This window comes from Merops nubicus, unplaced genomic scaffold (assembly GCF_000691845.1).
Source record: "Merops nubicus isolate BGI_N331 unplaced genomic scaffold, ASM69184v1 scaffold34647, whole genome shotgun sequence".
NCBI classification, from domain to species: Eukaryota; Metazoa; Chordata; class Aves; order Coraciiformes; family Meropidae; genus Merops; species Merops nubicus.
In genome coordinates, this window is record NW_008622857.1 from 1 (window position 1) to 22218 (window position 22218).

A 22218-nucleotide genomic window follows, 5' to 3' on the forward strand; every position below is an offset into this window, starting at 1 on the left:
ATATATATACAGAGTAGAAAAAATGTGTTCTTCCTTCTGTTTCACAAAAGTGGAGCTCAGCTGCAAAAGAGAAGACTTACCTGGACTAAGAGGGTGCTCTTTAGACAAAATGTGTTCTTTATACTCTTTATACCAAGCTAAATCAGGCAGGTCAGTTAAAAAGGCAAAAAAAAAAAAAACATTATATTTTTTTATCCGAAAGAAAATGTTTATTTTTTGTAAACCCCACAGAAAAAAAAGAATGCAGCCAAGACCAAGTATTGAACGAAAATTGTGCCCAAGTAGGCAGCAAAATGGGGGAACCTCAACACAAAAAGTCAGTGACAATATTTCATGTTCTGCACAAAGATGAGAAACCTATGACATTTCTGAGTAACACTTTTTATGGTGACAATTACACAAGATGATTCAAAAATGCAAATGACAGCAACATGCACACCTGGCTAAAGCTAGAAGTTTTATCCCAAAAGAATATCTGTGATTAAAATGATGAAACTTTAATACTTCTATTGACTTGCATGTCCTACTTTTTTTTTTTTTTAAATGAGGTATACATGCCAATTAACATGAAACTTTTTAAGAAAAATTCTTTTCTTTTAAGAAGAACTTTGTCCTTCCAGAGTCCACTGCATGTTTGCAAAATCATAAGGTTGGGTTTGTAATTCTGCTAGTTTCTTAACACTGTTTTGCTTCCCACCCCTCTGATCCCCACCCTCAAAAAACCTGAAACACTTCAGAAGTTGCCAGTGCAAACATTTTCTCTCCAGGTAGAATATACATTTTAACTTAAACCTTTGTGCAATTTATGAGTTTCCTTTAAAACTCCTTAAAAACCCCTTGGCACAACGGCTGAAAAATATCCAGCTCCGTTTAAACTGTTAAACACACGGTGATATAAAGTGTAAATCACAGCTGAATAAAATAAAAAAAACCCAGAACTGCAGCTTTTATTAGCCAGCTTTACAGTCTCTTGTATACAGTACATTGCACAGTTCCGCCTTCACAATAACGCTTCCCCTATTACTAATTGTGCCTTCCACAATGCAGTATAATCAAGGCAAGTTACAGAACACTGCTGAGTTTATATCAAAATAAACAGAAGATGTAGCCTTGGTTTATAATGAACATCCAAATTACCATGTACAATTTGCAGTAGACTCTGTAATGAGCTTGATATATAAGCTGGATGACAGTGAAGGGGGGAAAAAATAGTTTAAACTATCAAGTTTCCTCTTGAAATGTCTTTTCCCAAGGCACTGTGAACAAGACTGTTAGCAATTCTCAATGACTAAAAACACCAATGGGAATATAAATATTTCACACAACAACCACTGTCACATCAGCATCTATTCTCTTAATCTTTCCCTTAAACAACGCCCCTGAAATTTGTTTGGTCCTTTGAGGGGGTAGTCAAATTATCTTCTGCAACATCACATATTTGTATTTAATACATCTATAAATCAAAGCTTTGTGAGATTATTTAACCCTTTCACTGTAAAAACTAAAGGTTTTTCCTCACTATTTCTGAATGAATCTGCAAATTCAACTTGATTATTTAAAAAAAAATAACAACCAACCAAACAGAAAGGGTTCAAAATCAAGCAAAGCCCTGTATTTTTCAAGAGGAAACCATGCAAGAGTACATAAAAAGGCAAAATTGGCTACTTGAAAACCAAGAATTGTTTTTAATGCATTGGCCAAGGAAAATAAATTGCAAAGTTCTGTGAGGTTTTCTAAAAATTTACAAGAAAAACTGATGGGCAGTTCTAGTCAATCCAGATGTTCTTTTATCCTGTTTTAAATGACAACGAATACAGTCTCACACAATACAATTTCATCTTGACTGCAAGAGACACTCCTGTGTGATGCCTTCAGCATGACAAAATTACTGGGCAAAAAAGAAAATTGGCATTCATTTCTTCAGGGGTTGATAGACAGAGGCATTGGGATCAAGTCCAGAAGGGCTGGTCTCCACAAATTTGGAAGAGTAATGTGGGGAAACAGGACTCAGAGTGCTGGTGGCTGCAGTGTATGTTATGCTGGGCATTACTGCCATAACTTCTGCAATCTTCTGTTTTAGGTCCTTGATTTCCTGATCTTTTTGAATTATTTGCCCTGAAAACATCAAGTAACATCACTTAGAACCAGCAGCAAGATTTCACCCTCCACCAACAGTTCAACGATAAGAGCTGTTTAAGTGAAACACCCAGAAGACATTCAGTGCTCTAATATGACATCAGTAGAAGCACAATTTGCATAAATCCTGGTTTCTGTTGATAAACTATCTTTAATTACCTCTATTTACCACATAGCACAACCAGACGTAGCACTTCCATCACATTTTGCACTCTTTGAATTCACAGCTCTACCATACCAAAAGATTATTTCTAGAGCTCAACTTTTTTCCTGCACTTTTCCATTTACATTTTACAAGCACCTCACAAGAGCACAGGTATTTGCTTATTAAATGTGTTCTTTGTTTTCAAGACTGTTCTATTCTCACCAATTTTCTAACCCCACTTTGTGCACTCACATCACTACAGCAATTTATGAAACACCAATGAAATTAAAAAAAAATTCCTCACTTTAATCAAATTATCCTGCAACCAAGCAAACTTCTGCAAGGGAATGACACAGGTTTTACATCAAAAGGTGGTTGGGTTTTGCTTCATGGTTTGACACAGCTCAAAGGACAGTCTGGGTGGGTTTTACAGTGGTTTCATGCTCCCTCTTGTGGCTGCGACATCAGCCCAACACCAGTGTCCACACTGACCTCACCAGTGTGAGGTTTAAAGCAGGTTGGGTTATTTTCCCCATTCACATTTGGGTCGTATTTACTTCAGGAGTATGAAAAAATTATTAGGATTCAAGGACAGGGGCTTAATACACAGCAACTATCATTTTATCTTCTAGCTCTTTAAAAGAAGCACTCCAGCTTTATGGTAATGGTTTATAAAAATGTAGAAAATAATCATAAATTAACTTAAATGCCCATCTTGACATTTATTGTCTTCAGTTCAATAGTTTGGGGAAATCAGTTCAGCTGATCAGCTGGACTGCTTAGCCTCCCATTCCCAAAGCTGTAAATGACACAAAAATCTTGCTGAAAGCCAAAATGCTGAGTGGGGGCTGTAGCTCAGATCTAAATAAAAAGGTAAGACATTCTCTCTGTTGTATTTTCACGACTTCAGTACTACGTGTTGAATTAAACTACCCCAACATTACCTTGGGCAATCTCGAGCTGCCTTTTTGCATCTCCTAATGCAGAGAAGAGATCCAGCTTGATCCTTGTCTCTGCACTCAGGCTGTTCTCTAAGTGCTGTGTTTTATCCTGCATGGCTGACAGTGCTGACATTAACACCTCCGTATCCTTCTCGTTTTCCTTGTACTTCCGCAGTTCCTGGAGGAGTAATTAGACAAATGTTATTCTCCTTGACTTTACACAGGAGATGTGCTGAGGAATCTTTCTCATCCCCACAGCACACCGCCGAGCCTGGTATTAATACTGTAAAATTAAAATGATGGTTAATTAAGGACACCATATTATTACCTCCAGTAATTATACATGACCACCATACAAGTGATTAAAGTCATATTGTACATGCATAATTACAGTGTGGTGAGCAAGTAGCATTTACTCTGCTCCTCAGCCCTCTATCATCTGTATCAAGACCCTCCACCCAGAAATCCTGCTCAGCACTTCCCAGTGCCAGCTGAGCAGCCACACAGAGCCTGTAGCCAAGCTGTGGAATATAAACCACTTCCTACAAGCCAAATGGGTAGAACAGGGACTGATCTCTTGCTTACACAGTTTGAAGTGATACTGAATCAGCAGTTTAAGCTATTTCAATTGGCTGATGAGAGGGATTTCTCTCTCTCGGAATAATTCCCACACTGAACCTAACTATGTTACCCAGAAATTTAGAGAAGAGAAAAGGAGGGAGCAAGTATTCTGCACAGAGGAGACAGGCACCTCAGGGTTAACATTTTAACTAAAGAAATAGAATCATAGAATGTTTAGGATTGGAAGAGACTTTCAAAGGTCATCAAATACCACACACAAAAAAACATTCTATACTTTCAAATGAAGAATCAATAATACACCACAGGAAATACTAATGCTTGGAACAAAAAGCTTCTCTAATAGTTTCAAGACGTTAATAACATTTAGAAGCTTGATTATTGTGGGTTTTATTAATTGGAATGCCATGCTCATATTGTCCATGGATAAACCACACTTGTTTTCAAGGGTTTAGTAAACCCAGGAACAATAAGGCTGCATATGTTATTTGGAAATGAGTTCATAATAACACCAGGTGGATTTTGAAGAGTGTATAAAATAACCCACAAGACATTAAAAATACATATTCATGGAAATTGTCAGTTGACAGTCTGAGCACATCTTCAGGAACAGACATTTTGAAGGAATAAGGTCAGCTTCAAACTCACACATCTGAGCCCTTAAACTCCAATATGCCAGACAATGTGCCTGCTACAAGTCTACCACAATGTACATTCAATATTCAAGCACTTGCACAAAAAACACCCTCACCAAACAAAACAAAAACCCCAGCTATGTCTGGCCAATGATTCAGACTGCATTGAATAAGAAATTTTACTTGCTAGCAGTGAAATTTATAATAATACAGACTGGCAACAAGCTCCTCACATCAGACAAAATGCTGTTGAGTGAATTAGATTCTCAGTCTACTCAGACCATCGGTTCAGGGAAAAAAAATTAATAATTTAAACAACTAAATGGTGTGGAGCTGAGACTATTAACCTTTTGCATACCCATGTTCTTACAAAGCCTGATGCAAGACATGCAAGATAGACATCTGAAGAGCATCATTCTTGAAGGTGTTGATTGCCTCTTATGTAGATCCACCAGTTTCAGAGGCCTGAAAGCACTCTTTGTGATGCGGCTCTGAGCCCCTGGTGCTTTCTCATTACCTGAACTTTCATTTCTAGTTCTCTTATCTGATCTTCTTTCAGCTTTATGTCAATTGTTAGCTTCTTGCACTCTGTCTCCAACTCTCGGATACGATTTCGTAAAGTTTCAGTACATTCTCCTCTGCAGAAAAGACATTAAAAGAGAAGAAGATGAAATAAGCATGAGGTTGTCATTCCTGGACTGTTTATAACATGAAAATTAATATCAATATTGAAGGATAAAAAGGGGAAACTAACTTTATTCTTTTCAGCAAAAGAATTTCCCTTACGGCAACAGTGCAAAAAAGCTGCCAGAAGTTACTCAATGGCATGTACCAAGTATTAGCAAATTTGGAATATTTATGAAACATGGAGAACAGAAAAGCAGAAAATTCTTTTTAGACATTGGGAGCACTGCAGATTCAAGTCATCCATGCTTGTGCCATGCTTTCATCTGAGCTTCTTCCCATCTACACAGTTACTGCTGAAACACTGCAGTGGTAGTCCTGGACTTGATCATCTTAAAGGTCTTTTCCAGCCAAAACAATTCTATGATTCATTGGCTAGAGCAGAAAACTTCAAAGATGCAAAATCAAGACAGTATTTTGGGCAACATTATTGCACAAATCCTTGATTCACAGTCCTCATATGAAAGGGGATGTTAATTTTTTAAGCAGACTGACCCATGTAGGGTACAACATCTCTCTCCTAGGACAATCAAGGTACAGCAAAGAACTTAGAGCATATTCATCCTTTACATCCTGTAAATGTAACGTATATGAGCACTGAGACTCAGCTTCACAGCAGATTTCCCAGTCCTCCCATTGTCTTAACATAACCAAAGCTCTTAACACCAAGCTGCCTTTTTTTTTCTCCAAATCAGACTATACTCTATGTACAGAAGCTTGAAAAATGGCTCCCCAAATTCCCCCAAACATATTTCAGTAGCAACAGCTACATTTCAGTAATTTTCTGGAGCTGAGCTTGCTTCTGGGATACAGCAAAGTACCTTGTAGCAGCAGCAAATGCGACAGCACGTGCAGCAGTTGCTTCTTCCAACTTCTTTCTTTTCTTTTCTTCCATTAATTGCTTTTCTACAAAGGCTCGTGCCTCCTGCTCTGCCTTTAGTTTCTTCTCCAACTGGCTGATCATTTGTTTGTCTTTTTGTTTCATTTGTACAGCATTGTGTAATCTGGAAGGTAACAGGTATGGAATTTAACGGAGGATTTTTACTTACTAAGAATAAATTGCTCTCAATGGTCCCAAAATGAGTCTTGCTGGATTTGCAGACAAGCGGTTCAAATTTTGTAGAGTCCTAACACAATACTTCCCCTTTACCAGACTACAGACACCAGGAACTCATTCAGAGGTGTGTGTAGAAGCACATACTTGTTCTGAAGCAGCTCGTTTTCCTGCCGGAGCTGTCCCATCTCAGACCGAATCCCCCGCTCTGTGTTAGTCAGAGAACTGATCTGACTCCGTAGCTCCTGTTCAATCTGCCTGCTCGCTTGCAGGTCAGCCTTTAACTTTTTAATATCTTGTTCCAACCTAAGAAAGACAATTTTAAAAGACAATTTCAACTTTATTTCCCAGTTCCTTAAAGGTTCGAGTATGTCATATAAAAAGCAGCAGAGTAAACATCCCGCCATCTGCCAACCCTCCAAACCCTTCACACTTAAAATAAAGGCTCAGAAATGATGTCTAACTTTGTTAAATAATAGTGTTTTATATAACTATTTACATATAGCTCTCTATATAGCTATATACACACTTGATAATCTCCCACAGGAACGTTTTTTCCCCCATGTACTGTAGAGCTGTAAACAAAAATCCTACAGAATTACATTTTTCCTATTCAAGCAGAATTGAAATGGGTTAAATCTGAGAAGTTACAAACAAGGACAGATGAACATATGATCAAATTTTACTTTTCTCAACAAATGATGAGTTTCATTTGTTAGTTTTAGCTAAGCTAGGAAGGATACTGCTGAATTCTTCCTAAACATGTTAGGGTTTTTTTTTCTTGAAGCACATGATGTGCATGTTGAATAAAGAGTGTGTGTTAAGTCATCCACAGTTCAGGAGTCAGTAAATTTAGTTTTAATTGCTCCTGAACAGAGACCATCTGCTATACACTTAATTGTAGCTTTGGAAACTTCTTGAAGACTTATGCAAGCTTATTTATTTAATCAGTCTTGGTTGAAAATATTTAAATTTAACATGAGTTTCTAAAGAGAGGCACACAGCTCACCTTATTTTTTTCCCCACGTTTTCAGATGAAGAGTATTGATTGTTAGCACCAAAACACATCACAGGTGAATGAATAACCAACCAGTTTTTATGAGCATTGTGTTACATTCTTATCTAAAGCAAATATGCCTCTCAGTCATCCACACATAACTGACAGAGCAAATGAGGATTATTGATCTTAGAGTTTTTAAATGTTCATAAAGAAGTTAAAGGTGTTTTTATTTCCTGGAGTTCCTCATGGAATTAGTGATAGTTGAACGTTTAAGACTTGGGGGAAAATAGAAAAGCCAAAATGAGTTGCCCTTATTGACATTCATTAGCAGAGATGAGTGGTTATGGCTTTTTGTCCTCTCAATGAAAACACTTAGCTCTTCAGGGCTTCAGCAAGGGAAAATCTCAACCTAAAACACTCGTGAGAGACAGAACGACGTGAGGCATGTGAACATCCTGTGTGAATGAACCAAGAGGTTAAATGTGGAATCATCAAACTTATGGAAATTTGTAAGAGTATGTGTGTAATGTGTTACAACTGCACCAAAGAGGTCTACTGGGTAAATTAACAGCAAGAAACAGCCTATAAAGGACTGTGGTCTATAATACACTCACATAACTCAAATACTCAGATCCCACTTCCTCTTGCTAGTTATACTTGAGCTGCCCTACTGGTAAGATGAATTCCTTCTAATATAGCATAAATTGTGGTCAAATGTACCTTTAAAAAGAAAAAAGAACCCAACGTATACTTAGTAGGCAAATAGTAACAGTACAAAGCAAATACACATTTCATACTGAAGACCACAAATCATTTCAACACCTTTTACTCTGTTGTAAGAGGAAAAGCATTTGCAAACCTAACCAAATACTCATTCAGCCATGTAACCACAGCACCCAAATGAAAAATGGAGAACCCATCAGCAGACATCATTAAGTATTTCCACTGTGTTCAGAGCTGGACCATCATTGGGTGATGCTATAACAGTTCAATTTAATCTTCCAATAAGCAGTAACTAAATGTTTTAGCAAGAGCAAACTTATTAATTGAAGAGATTAAGATGTTCTAGGAAGCATTAATGGACTCTTGTTTGCCAACAGTTAATTGGTTTTAATATAGGATTTCATAAATAGGTGAAAAGCTGGCTGGCAGGACAATGTAAAGGAATGCACATAAATCACACCCACTTCATGTTGACAGGTATCCAAAAATAACTTCAACACAGATGCCTACAATAAAGTCTAGCTATGAAAATAAGACAGCTGTAAATAGCCTTTCCCCTATAACTAACACTATGTCAAACTTTGCTCAAATAAGGTACACCAAGATTTATTTTGGTATTTAGTATTCCAGGAAAAGCAGCACTGATCAGGTAAAGCCTGAATAAATCAGAGGGGCTGGCACAGGACAGGGTGAATTTGTATTTTTGGCAGTGGAGTATTGACATTAGTTCAAACTTCTTAAGCCATCTGGTTCCTGGCATTCCTGCTGCTTTCAGGCAGGGCTCTGCACCGGCAGCACTCACAGGGCTGGTCCAGACTGTGCTGTGAGGAAAGATGAAGCCTGCGTGACCTGTAGAGTGCACACAGCCCTGAGCAGAAGGGATGCCTCCTGGCCAAACCTCTGGAAGTAGATGAGGCTGCAAGCCACAGCCTTCCTGTTTACTCAGCATAGGGAAAAAGTGTCCAGCCAGAGCTGCATACATTAAACCCTCAAGCTGGGATCAGGGAGTGTTACACACCCACGATATGCCACAAATCCTGCCTGGACAGAGCCAGCACCTCATGGGTGGCCCTTCTGCCTTCACTTCCCAAGTGTGCTCCAAGCATCCACTGTTCATCCTTTTATTCTGAAGAACCACAGGGGACTCTGGGTAAATTTTACTAGAAAAGGTCACCAACCTGCTGTTCATTATGACTGTCACTGTTACTCATAAAGAAGTTGGGATTAAACTCCACAAGAATTGATGAAACTCTGGGTGCTTCCACTGTTTATGAACAAACAGGAGTCATGCTGTTAAAACACATCCAGGCAGACCACATCTACTGATGGACTTGTTTAGAAAGAAATTTTCAAGGAAGATATTACCAGATTTTACTTACTCCTTTTCATTATGCTGTAGTTTTTGCTATAGCTTTAAATACCAGAGCAGATGTTTCCTGCAATTTAAAGAGCAAACACATGCTCCTTACTGTCTTAAATGAGTTAGGAAGCTAATAATCCATCATAATGCAAGGCCCAAATGTTTCCTATATGGGTTCTCTCCCAGCTCTGCCACAATTAGCTAGAGATACAACTTCATTTTAAAAAAGGCATGAATTTAGTTTCCCCTCCAACCCACGTGCACTTCTGGCATTCTCTGGTGTGTAAACACCTTCTTATCCCTCTTTCAAAGCAGAGTCCTTTTCAGTCTACAAACTTCCTCCTCTGGAACAGCAAGTAAAGCTCTTCTCTGTATACAGACAGAGGTCATCCATCATTTTCACAGAAACACAAGGAGATTAAAAGCACCCTTTCTGTTGCCCCCTTCCTGAAATGGAAGCACGTATCAAGGTAGAGCAATACAGTGGGATATAAACCAGCTCCGATGCTACGCGCACTGAGCAGTGTGTGGAGCTTCCCCTCCTCCTCTCCGTGCCAGTCTGCACGACTGTTACAGTGATAAATGACCCAATAAGACAGAACTTTTTTTTATTGTTATTATTCTTTCTACCATTTTTTGCTTAAGTCTCTTATTTCCAAGGCTTACTGGAGATGTTATTTACGAAGCAGAGTGAAAAAAAAAAAAAATAAAATTGAGTTCTAGAAGATGCTTTTCTCTATTGCTGCACAACCTACAATTCATTTTGACACATAACTATCTTTAAAATGAAGGTTTAGTTGCATATTATTATATTGTGCTGTTTATACAGCCCAAGGCCAATTTATTTTTGTTTGTCATTACTGTAAATGGAGATTTACCCATTTTCTTTTCTCGGCACTACCACACATCATTCCTGATCTCACTGATGAAGAGAATTAATCAGTAATCACCTCCAAGATTGAGTATTTTTCTAAACACTTCAGGGAAGCTTGATGGATCAACTTAAAGACAATTCAATTCAACTTAATCCTCTTAAGTATTGATAACTGGTGAACAGCATGTCCTTGTTGCTTGCTCGGTTAATGCAATTCCATAATCACCTGGCAATTGCAGACAAATTAAACACAATTTATATAAAAATTAAAGTTTTAAAAGACCCAGAAGGCACTCAGATGCTTTTCTAAAAGCCCCATTTTTTCCTTTGTTCTGCTGGCATAAGCATCCACTGCAGTGAACCCATTTCTTTGAAGCAGCCAACGTGATCTCGCAGCATTGAGGTTCTCCTGCTGTAACTAATATGCTGCTACCAGCAGTTCCTCAGAGCATTTTTCATTACCAAAAAGTAATCCACAGAGAGAAAGCTGAGTTACTTATCTTTTTTTTTTTTTACCCTACACAGAATTGATCTACGTAGCTGGCATTTCAAAAGGTTATTCTGTTCCTGAACAGTCCAAGAGCTGTGTTGGCAGAGCCTTGAAAATGCTCCAGAAGGATCGTCTCCCAGATTTCTAATTTATATTCCAAATTCTTTTGCTTTTCTGTTCTATACTTCCCTTTACTCTCATCATGTTGCATGGAACATTGACCATCTCCCCCACTGCAGCTGACAGCAGAAAACCTTCTGGTGTACCACTGCTATTTCAGGCAGGGGGGATAGGGAAGAACCAGTAATTGCTTTTAGTGTGCCACAGAAAATGGACAATAATTATCATCAAATGGACAGAAATTTACAATAAAGCCTTCATTCTGTCTCTGCAGGTAATAGAAAATTTTAGGAAAACAAACTAAGATGTAGTAGACCAGTCCTTGCTTCACAGACATTTTTCTTAGTCCAACTGCCAGAAGATGTCATCGTTATCTCTGAGAATAATTAGTACATAAGACAGCTTGTTTCAACACCTCATGTGCCAAAGGCAAGACCTCTACGGATGCAAACAGTTTTGCCAAGCTGCGTTGCCAGGTTTTTGCTGGTGGTTGGATTTTTCTTTTTGAAAGGTGCAAACAGCTAGAGGCAGGACATGCTTGGGACCAAGTAATGTTCAGTGCACACACAGTCTGCAGCAATTACAGCTTGCACTTGCTCCATACATCGAGCCCCTAAAACACAGACAAAACCTGCTGCACCTCAGAAATGACACTGAAACAGTAACGAGAAATCAGCTTGCTCTGTACCTACTGACAAACAATATTTACATTTATCCCTCCCCTGGACACCAAACACATCCCTCCATTGGCCCAATTACCATAGTGTTGGGAAATAAGCAGCTCAGATCACAGAGTTTCAGCTATTAAGTGCTTGACAAACAAACAAACATACTCATTTCAACTGCAGGAATAATAATAAAAGAACCTAAGACAGTTATTACTTTCAAGGCTGATCAGCAGGGACAAAGCTTCTTGAATCCCTCTGCTCTAGCTCTCAAGATGACAGTAACATCACATAATATTCACTGAAATACCTAGAGATGGGGATCAGCAGCTTCCTCTCCAGAGAGCCAAACAGACATGCATTAACCATGTATCAGGCAGAATAAAAATGAAAACTTACTGTTTCAAATAAGCATAATACTATATATATAAAATATAAATGGAAATTAATTAGCAGTACCATTCCAGACATGTCACATCAAGTATTTAGGTGAAGAAGTTAACAAGCATGTAAGACTGTCCTGTTCTCAAAAAACCCAATCTTTGCTGTTGCAGATAGCCCCAGTTAATCCCCAGTCCCCAGCAGTCCTAAGGCATACTTTACATTTAATACTGGTTAGTCAGCTCAGGGAAATCATTTGGGAACACAAAAGGAAAGCAGCTTGGTTTTGACATCCTGCTGCGAGTCTGCTGGACAAGGAGTTATAAAAAGCATCTTTATTTGGAAGCTGAGCAGATCCAAGCTGAAAGTCCAACAGAAATGCAGGACTTCACACAGCCCTTTTCAGGGTACAGCACTGATGCTAAAAGTTTAATAACAGGAATGAGTAATACTACTGGAAGTGGAAAAGATGATGAACAAATGCCTTACACTCCAGGGACAGGATAACTGACAAGTAAAAAAAAAAATAAACATGAATTTTTAAATTTAAGTGCGTTCCATCCCATCCAATTTGTCAGGTAAGCTTAGAAGTAGGAGTTACATATTCCATCTGAATAGAAACAAGATTTCATGAATGATTTCAGTCATCCACACTTGTAAGAAGCTGAGCAGCAGCAGAGAGGAACTCGGTGCTTTAAATGCTCCCTGCTTGCCTGCATGGGGAAATCAGTGCACAATAAGCAGCTACACAAATTTGTAGCACAACAGCCACATCACACCCACACATCGAAGAGAAACACTTGACAAATAAAACACTGAGGTAGCTTAACTCATTTTCAGGGTAGAGTGAGGCTATGGTGCACAGAGGCACTTCCAGAGCACACTAATTGTGTGCTCCATCCCTGCCCAGTGTGTTAGAGGAGTTAAAATTCTCTAAAGACACAGGCTGCTGTTTTGGTTACTCACTCCTGCTTTAGAAAAGCCTCTCTGGACAATGACAACGACCACCTGGTCTAAACTCACATCACAGAATGTAGAGATTTCAATACACAATTTAAAACTGAAAACACACAAGGTTTAAATCTCCCTCTTTGTCATAGCTACACGGGACAAAATTCTTAGTCTAGCAGATTGTTTTACAAAGTGCTTCTTTCCTCAAGACTTAGGAATGATATTTTAAATGGCAGCAAAGCTGAACTGGCCTGTTCTCATCTTCAGTGAGCAAATAAGCCACATGAAGAGTATAGAGGAGCCCATCTGAAACTGGCAACATCTAAATCATAGAATCAGAGAATTGGTTTGGTTGGAAGGGACCTCTAAGACCATCAAGTCCAACCATTAACCCAGCATTACCAGGTCACCACTACATAACCCATCAGTCCTACACATGTTTCTTCAGATGCAGCTTTGCTGAAGACAGAACCATCTGCATATCATTAATCTTGGCTGAATTTGATTCACAAATTAGATTGATTAGCTGGTTTCTTATTTGCGTCATACAAGTTCTCTACAGACATCAGGTATCAATTAGTCTGGTTATTTAATTGGCAGAGATACGCCAATCAGTGGCAGAGTGATTATCAGAGGAGAAAATAATTTTCACTAAAGTAACTGCATTTACATTGCACAAATCCTCAGAGACAGACCAGAGTCAGAAGTCCCATTATCAAAAGGTACCTGCAGGGAGAGCAAACCTGATCCACCAATGAAGTTGGCCAAGAGGGATGTCTTGGCCAAAGAGTGTTCAGCACGTGAGAAGTCAAAAAAGAGAGCCTTAGGATAGGGATAGTAGGAAAGTGTGTAATTGTGCAACAGTTTTGTTCTAGATGTATCTCTACATCTTACACATTGCCTCCTCCTTACAAGTGCTTGTTCAGGTAACATATGACAACACTGTACATCTCACAACTGCCACACTTGTCCTGGGTTGGGCTGAATTAAATCCCTGTGGCCTGTACTTAAACCAATGAGGCAGCAAGTATGCAAGCAAGAACCCAAACTCATCACTTTAAAGAGTTACACAGGAGCTGATACTTTGCATCTATACTTGTGAACTGGAGATTAAACCAAAAGCCAAGCATTTCAAGGGGAAAAAAACCCATCAAACCACACACAACACTATGACAAAACCCCTGTTCAGGCACCATCAAACCGCACTGAGTTCCTTGGAGATGTAAAGGTCACTCCATGGAAGGTTTGCCAAGAACATCTCCACTGAGCTCTGCAACAGTGATCCTCCACGTTTCTCCCACACCTTTATCAAATGCTTGTCCAAGCTGTTTATTACACCTCACAACACCCCTGTGAGGTAGGGAAGCATTGTATGCTGAGGTAGAAAGGAAGCAATTTGCTCAAGGCTGCATAGTAAACAAGAAGCAAAAAAAAATCAAGAACAGAACACAAAAGGCCCAGTTCCTGGTTATCTTATTCCATTACTGTCTTCTTCATGGGATGGTAAGTTATATTTTCCTATGGAAAACAACATATCTGACACCATGGAACACAGGGAGGATAACACAGGCTGTTACACAACGCTCAGATCCAACTTACCTTACCAGTGCATCTGGTTTGCTTAGCTGGTTATTAGGAATACAATTTTCCATTAAGTCCTTGTGTGTGCTTGGGCTCTTGCTAGCACATTTCTGTTTTTTCTCATTCTTGGTGGATGAGGAGGGGATGCTCCCATTAGTAGCACTGTGACTGCGGGGGGAGGAGTTCACAACTCCACTGGCGTTTTTGTAATTTTTGGAGGAGGCAGTGCATGAGTCCTCTTTCAAGAGGTTTTCTGTACTTCCTACAAGATCATTATTTAATCTTTTACTATTGATATGGTTTTCCATATATTCAATTTCTTGTATTTTAGAGTCTACAGGTTGCAAAATATTGTTATTAATTCCAAGGTTGTGTTTCTTAGCATCCTTGTCCTTTTCTTTCCCTTTTTCTCTATATTCGAGCTCTGGCAATGTTGCAGATAATTTTTTATTGGCTGGAATGCCTCCATTGTGCTGCAGAAGTATTGAGGAATCCATATCTGATAATCCTTTGGCTGCTGCAATACCAAAATAAAAAATACTTAGTTCATTAAATCAATTGATTCTGTGACATACAAAGAAAAATCATTAAGTACACATCAATCACTTCTGCAGAAAACAATCATTATTAGGGTCTGTCTAGAAAAGAAAATCACAAGCCATGTGGTATTGTAAGATTTCTTTTTTCCCTGAGGCAGGAACCAGTAGCCAAGGGATTTATTATTAAGTACTAGTGCTTCACAGAGCACTGACTGACTAGATGGATGCAGTTGCTAATAAAGACTTCAACAGAGAGGACATAATTCATTTCTACTGTCATACTAACCCCTGCCAAAATAATTTTATTGCTTGCTCCTCTAACTTCACTGCACTTTCATCAAAACAACACGGGCTAAAAAAACCTCTTCCTTAGCAAGCTTTTTTATTTTTTAAACAGCAGATAACAGCAAATACATTAAGTAATAAGTATAACTTGCCTTCCTCTGCCTCCCTCTCTTGCCTTTGTAGCATCTGCTGTTCTGGGGGCAGAGCTTGCTGGAGAAGCTGCATGTAGAATTCATTCTCTTTCTGCACTTCTTTTTGCTTTCTTAAACGCATTTTGTAGCTGACGTAACTTTTAAAGCCAAAGCCCAAAGTCACAACAGGGTAGCCAATACTAAGGAAAAAAAAAAAGCAATGTTATTCTCCAAAATGTAACCATAAGAGCAAATTAATAAATTGGAATAAATTATATAGCTGTGAACATGCCTAGATTACAACTTTTCATAGAAAATTACATATTGAACGTGTTTTTTTGGTGTATTACAATAAAGCTGCAGTTCAAACATGTAGGCACCTCTATCAAGATAAAATTACAGTTCATTACAGACAGTAATTAACTGCAGCATAGATTAAAAGATTACGGCAAGCACGTTGCAAAAATGGCTTTTAGACAAGCATCAGACCAGGAATTATGCATCATTTAAGGAGAGAACAGCCAAATACAGCAGAAGTTCCCAAGTTTTGCTCCTAAAGGGCCATCTAATGTATAATGCATTAAACTGGATGTGTTAACAACATCCATCCACACCAGTGAAAGGAGAAACTGCTCCTCAGTCCCATCCTTCTGTACTCAGATACTAAGAGCAGATCCCTTTAAAGCTGAGACAAAACAATGGTTCTCCAAAACACTGCCTCTGCCAGAGGTCCTGCAGCATGGGCTGAAGAACAAGGGCTGGAGAAGCTGCTGGAAGATTCAGCTTTGGGGCAGCTGCATTCCTGGGGGGATCAAGGCTTTGAGCCAAGTCCCACTGCCCACACCTGGGACAGCCAGAAGTGCCCCTGGAGGTAAAGCCCCAATAACCATCTCTTGAGGATGGCCACAATTAAGACACCCTTTGTGAGCAACTAACAGCCTTTGGAAATTCCTCCTTTAGGAGACTGACCTTGAAGCTGCAAGAGAAAAACATCTAATCTCTCAACTTAGTTCTTCCACTTATCTTACCAACAGATAAGATATGAAGAATTTCACTTCCAGCCAGACTCTGCACTTCCATTTGCTGATGGGATGACAGAGGCATAACAGAACTTGGGAATGTTTTTTTTTTGCCTATCAGCTTAACCACACAAAATTAAAGTATTCTTATTAGCTTATGACAACTTCACCAACACACAATGCTAACAAATCATTACACTGTTCTTATTAACAAGGATATCTGATCAATGAGCAAACATCCGTGGATAAAAATAAATATATCTTTGAGCAGTATTTTCACAGAGCACAGTGAAGTTGCATTTTAAACACTGAAGGTATCCTAGATCAGGGGAACACTCAGGTACAAGCAAATATTAACCATGAAAATCTTCTCACTCTTTGCTCAGTAACAGCACTGTGCAAAACTGCATTTCTAAAGAAGCTGCCAGAATGCAAGAATCATTTGCATATGCATCTGACATTATCTCTGCCAGTGCTGCTTTTGTAACTCTGTGTAAAGCCAGCTGTAGCTACAGTTCCACAACTCTGATGACAAGCTGAAATGTTTGCATTCAATTCAGCAGCAGGGAGACCTTTCTTCACAGCTCCTAAAGTGCTTTTGTAACCTCTTATAGAATTTAATTAGTGTTTAAGGGATTTATTGCACAATGTAGACAATATAAATTAAAATGACAGATGTCTAATTTATTGGAGGCTGCAGCATGGGGAGCTGGACCAAATGACTCCAGGAAAAACAGGACACATTTTAAACACAGCCAAATCAATGAATACTACCCTAAAAACTTGCAGAATAAAAGTGCATTTCTTCCAGATATGGATACTCCACAGATGAGTCTTGCCTGAAGTCACTCCTAGCACTTCCAAAAAAGCATGATAATAAGTAGCATTTGGGTTTTAGTTTTTTTGTCACAATTTTCAAGCTGAAGCTTATTCAATACTTCCAGTGAATTATGAAATCAGAAGCTCATAAGAACCCTTCTCAGTGGAGGGGAAGAAGAGGAGCACTTCATTACACAAAAAGAAGAACATTTTCCTAAGAGGGTACCTAAATTATTAAAAAATTTTTTTTTTTTGCTACTTCTACCATCTATTTATTATAGGAATACAAAAAACACTTGTAAACTGCTAAAAAGAGCTTTCAAGGAATTCTGAGAATATCCACAGTACAAATTCCCTGCAGCTCTCAAGTGCTGTATCTTTAGAGAGGCTGCATTTGGTTCATGTTTAGTATGCATTTCCTGTGGAATGTTTAATGACAGAGGTGTGAGAGGAGAACTGAACAGTCAAACCCTAAACTAAAATAAAAAGCCCTGATTATTAATTTCCCTGGTGAAAGAAAGGTTAATAAGAATAGGAGGAAAAAAAATACTTACCAGTGTGCTGCAAATGGACGACAAAGGTCCACATGGAAGTTTTTTAAATCTTTAAATCTAATGGCTGCTTCAATATAAACAAAAAGTATCCACAGTGATACTGTTGGTAAGCACACACCCCTCTCTATTGAGAGAAAAGAGAAACACCTTACTAATCTATTACAGGCAGCAAATATCTTAAAGTTATTTTTAAAACATTCCAAACATCAAGGGAAATTTTCAGAGGGACATATAGGGAACTGCAAGAGGGTTTTTTTCAGAATAAAGTATATTGGCCTCTTTGTTTTAAACCAACTCTAAACTTTTGTCTCCTTATCTTGCTTTTTTACTTTTATAAGGCATCAGTGAAAAATAACAGATGCACAGCTAGTGAAATAGCTTGGCACAAAACTCTATACAAAGAAGGAACACAAATGGAAGAAACTGCAGCAGATGAGGTAATGTTACAGCTTATGATCTTTGAGTCAGAAGTGGTAAGCTTGGTCTACTTTTTCACTCCAAGTTAGGTATATCTTAGTAGCAGCAGTGAGCAAATCAGATGAGAAAACAGGAGTGAGTAAGCACCACACTGGCTACTCCATATACAGTAAAGCAGACAACAGGCTGCAACTCAAACCCTGACATGAGGGGAGCACTCTGGATGCTGTATTGATTCCTCCCTCCAGAACTACTGCTGAGAACGTAGAACAGCAGCCAAGCAAAACTAAGGTCTTAAACCTCTCCTCCAACAGCAAAGGCCTGGGTTGACTGCAATACAGCCACTGGAAATTGAGTTACAATTCCAGTTACATGCCACAAGCTTCTTGAAGTTCTTCATTCCATACTCACACCAACATACTGTGCTGATTTGGAAATAAGTCTCAAATTTGAAACTAAAAAAGAGCATTAGTCTGAGGCCCTGGTATTATTTACTGTGTTCTCCACTTTGGTGTCTCCTGAATAGCTGCACTCTGCATAAATGAGAAACCTACAGCAGAAACTTTCACCTTATAGGGACTCAACAGCTCAGCTAGGAAAACACGCCACCTAAAAGACTAACTTCCAAAAAAAAAAAAACCCCAAGCAAGTTCACATCAGTTTAGATGAGCATTTAGAAAGAAGAACCCTTAAGATTGTGTTAAACTAAAATATTAAACAAGCTCAATAGCTACAGTTCAAACTGGCCCATCAAGTTTCTCCCTTCAGGGTTTCTGAACATCGACCTCGCGAACAACTTCAGCTAACACTTAAACATATTAATAAAATCCTAAAAATAACTCCAGGTTTTCTGGGTATTTTAAATTGGACAGCAACTGGTTCATGGTATCTTCCATTAGCTCCCACGTTGTCATGATTAGAAAGGACTGACTTGTCAGAAGGATGACCGCTTTCACCAGGGAGCTGAGACATGACCTGTGCTACCCTGCGGGTCATCTTGTGATCTGATGTCAAGTCTAACAAAATATTACAAAAGCCCCAAATCCCAAGGTCTTGGGTACTGAAAAGTTACCTCTAAAAAAATAATTAAAAAAGAAATCAAGTGTTATTCCTAATTTTTTTTTATTTTAAGCGTCCTGGTTTCAGGTTGATAGTTAATTTTTTCCCTAGTAGCTGGTACCACGTTGTGGTTTGGATTTAGGATGAGAACAATGTTCATAACACATGGATATTTCAGTTGTTGCTAAGTGGAGCCAGCTGCTGCCCAGAACCCAAAGATTTATTCAAACAAACCTAAACAACTTAGAATAAAAAAATATATATATAAATAGGGGGGAGTGACAAAAGACTTCTCTATTCATCTCTCACACTGGTGGGGCAGCCACAGGTTATTACCAGCCCTTTTTTTTTTCCTCAGAAACTGAGTCTAAGTGACACAATGATTTGAGTAATACTAATTTAAACTAATATCCAAAATTAACAGCACACTAATTGAACAGTAGGAAGAATGTAACACTGTTTCACAAGCTTCTTGTATGTGCTCTGGATTTGTTGAATTGCTGCAGAAGTGTTTTGAAGTCAGTATTTTCTTTTTTACTGCCCTGGAATTGTTGGTTTTACACCTTCAGTTCCATGGGTCAAACTTTAATGATTACTACAAGATGCAACCAGACACACATCAAGTGCCAATCAGGGTACTAATGAAAGGGAAAGAATATTTTCTGACTGTAACAAAACTGCATCAGAACAAACGTGACAAACAGAAGAGGGTTTCTCCACCTTACTAAAAGCTGTAAGATATATATTCAAATCTGTAAATTGTAAATAAAGAATAGTGACCTACCTGTGTGCCAGACATACTGTACCCACACATAGGTGCTGGCAGCAAAAAACAGCCATTGTATTGGTATGAAGAGCAGACATATTATATTTGATGTGAATGCTACACAAACAAAAAATACTGAAAAGGCCTAAAAGAAAGGAGGGGTGGGGAGGGAAAAAAAGAGCATTTTGGATTACTCCAGCAAATATTACCAGTTTATTAATAGTGACACCACAATGATTTCAACATAGAAACACTAGTATTGTTTATAATCAGGGCAAAGAAACAGCAGTCTAGCCCAGGAGAGGAGAAACTTAGGCAATGGAGAGAGAAGAGGTACAATTTCAGAATTTATGCCCAACAAGTCTCCCAGCAGCTATATTTATTTGTTATCATTTTGTTTGAAGGCTTTCAATTACACTGTTGATTTAGTATCATCATTACTGTATTCTCCTTCTGGAAAAACAAACCCCCAACCCTTCAGCAGTATCATTTACTCTCTCTAAGAGTGGAAGACATCTAAACAGGCAAGGGCTTCCATTTTATTTTAAAGGAAACCCTGTTACATAAGAATCTAAACCAATTCACTAACCTCAGGAAGTCAAATGATATTTTCCTGTTGAAAATTTGATACTGTACATTTCCCTTCCACTTGCCACAGATAAAACAGGCAGTCAGAGAGGAGAGGCTTGAGCCCAGGCTACTTGGTCACTAGAAAATTCCTCCTCTTGTGAAAATGATCATCAGTGCCATTAAGTTAGTTGTGCAACGTGGGACACGCCCTGGAACTTTGCAGCATCTCCTTACAAAGGGACAGTAATTTTGTGTTCCACTTACCAAACCCTGGTATCTGAAGGAATCGTAAACACTCCTGATGAAGAGCCAGAATGGCCACAGATACTCAAATCTGAACTCCAGGACAAAATCTGCCAGCAGAACTAGGGCCCACACCACCAGGAACTTCAGATACAGAAAAGTACTGTTAAAAAAATAAAAAAAAAAAAGTAATTTCAGGTCAGTGTTTCCAATGGAGAGGCTTAATTTCTTCTTTTTTTTTTTTTAAATCAGCCTGGTCTAATGGAGTTAATTATATTCAACTGTGTTTATTTTTAAAGTAGCAAAAACTAGAAGGCTCAGAGTTACACTTCAAAATATCCATATTAAAGGTAAATGAATCCCTTAAAAAAAAGGCAAAAACCCAAACCCCAGAAGAACAGAGACCAGACAGTCTAACTACTATTTATTTTTATTATTTCAAAGCCCCATTCCCTTATTCCTAATTCTGCATTTTGAATCACTGATGATCCTTCTTTGCCACAGAGCTCAAAATATTTTGACATCATACTGAACACAGGAGCACTTGAGGGATCAGCCCAATCCATTCTGCTAAAAGGAGGGAGTAAAACCCCCTTTCCCCCAAAACACAGAGATCTTACAACATTACTCCAGTTTCCCCAAAATGCAACTACCTTGTGGCACTCTACTGGATTATAACTAAGGTGAGCTTTTCAAAATATATTTTTATTTTTAAAATCAAGGGCAGTTTTTCCTTTTAGGAACTTTTTTTTCCCTCCTCTATCACAGTGGCAACAAACAGAGTAGAACTTTGCCCTGGAATGTTTACTGATAAGTTGCCAAGAGTTTGCACACAGAGTGCCAGGGAGGGTCAGGTTTCCACACTGTTCATGGACATGGGGCTTTTTTAGGAAGTCGTTCAGAGCTTCAGAGAAGATATACAAAAGAGAAAACATCCATGAAAGTGTCAGGTACCAGCAGAGGTTTGGAAGCAATTGAACTGTTTGTCCCCCCACAGCACAAGGTTAGTTTCCAAACCACATGACGGGGGATAACACTTGGATTTCTTGTGAACCAAACATTTATTGCATGTGCCTGAAAGTGCTACTTAAACACAGTCCTGGCCTTAAAGCTTCCCCCATGGAGTTTTTACTCAGCTTTTTCACTTGCTGTGTGTTATCAGGTACTCCTCTACAAGTCCAATGCCAGGGACCTGGTGAAAGGAATTGCTTTGGTGGAACTATTTACAGAAACGTTCTCAAATGGACTCACGTGAGTACCTGCTTTAAATCAACACAAACTAAAGAAGGGCTCCACAGAAAATGCCTTTTTGAAGTGAGACAAAGAAGCAACTATTCCCACATTTAACCCACCTTGGCATCACCCCACCCACTTTTTGGAATATTCTGTGTTTGGAGTGTAACATAATGAGACTGAAAAAAGACCCTAAACCCCACAAAATAAATAAAGGGGCTACAAGAAGCACTGGAATGAAATGGAAAAAAAATTAATGGCACA

General features: G+C 38.7%; 1 protein-coding gene across 1 annotated transcript; it reads right to left on the reverse strand.

The window, feature by feature from the left end:
• Positions 1–924: 924 nt before the first annotated feature.
• Positions 925–20884, reverse strand: TMEM57 (transmembrane protein 57; the record flags this gene model as incomplete). The annotated part of the gene is made up of 10 exons (XM_008944932.1): positions 925–2115; positions 3226–3400; positions 4954–5074; positions 5942–6124; positions 6322–6480; positions 14338–14833; positions 15296–15474; positions 17667–17790; positions 19927–20053; positions 20743–20884. Coding segments are annotated over 10 exons (1909 nt in total), but the record flags the coding sequence as incomplete, so codon positions are not given.
• Positions 20885–22218: the final 1334 nt, after the last annotated feature.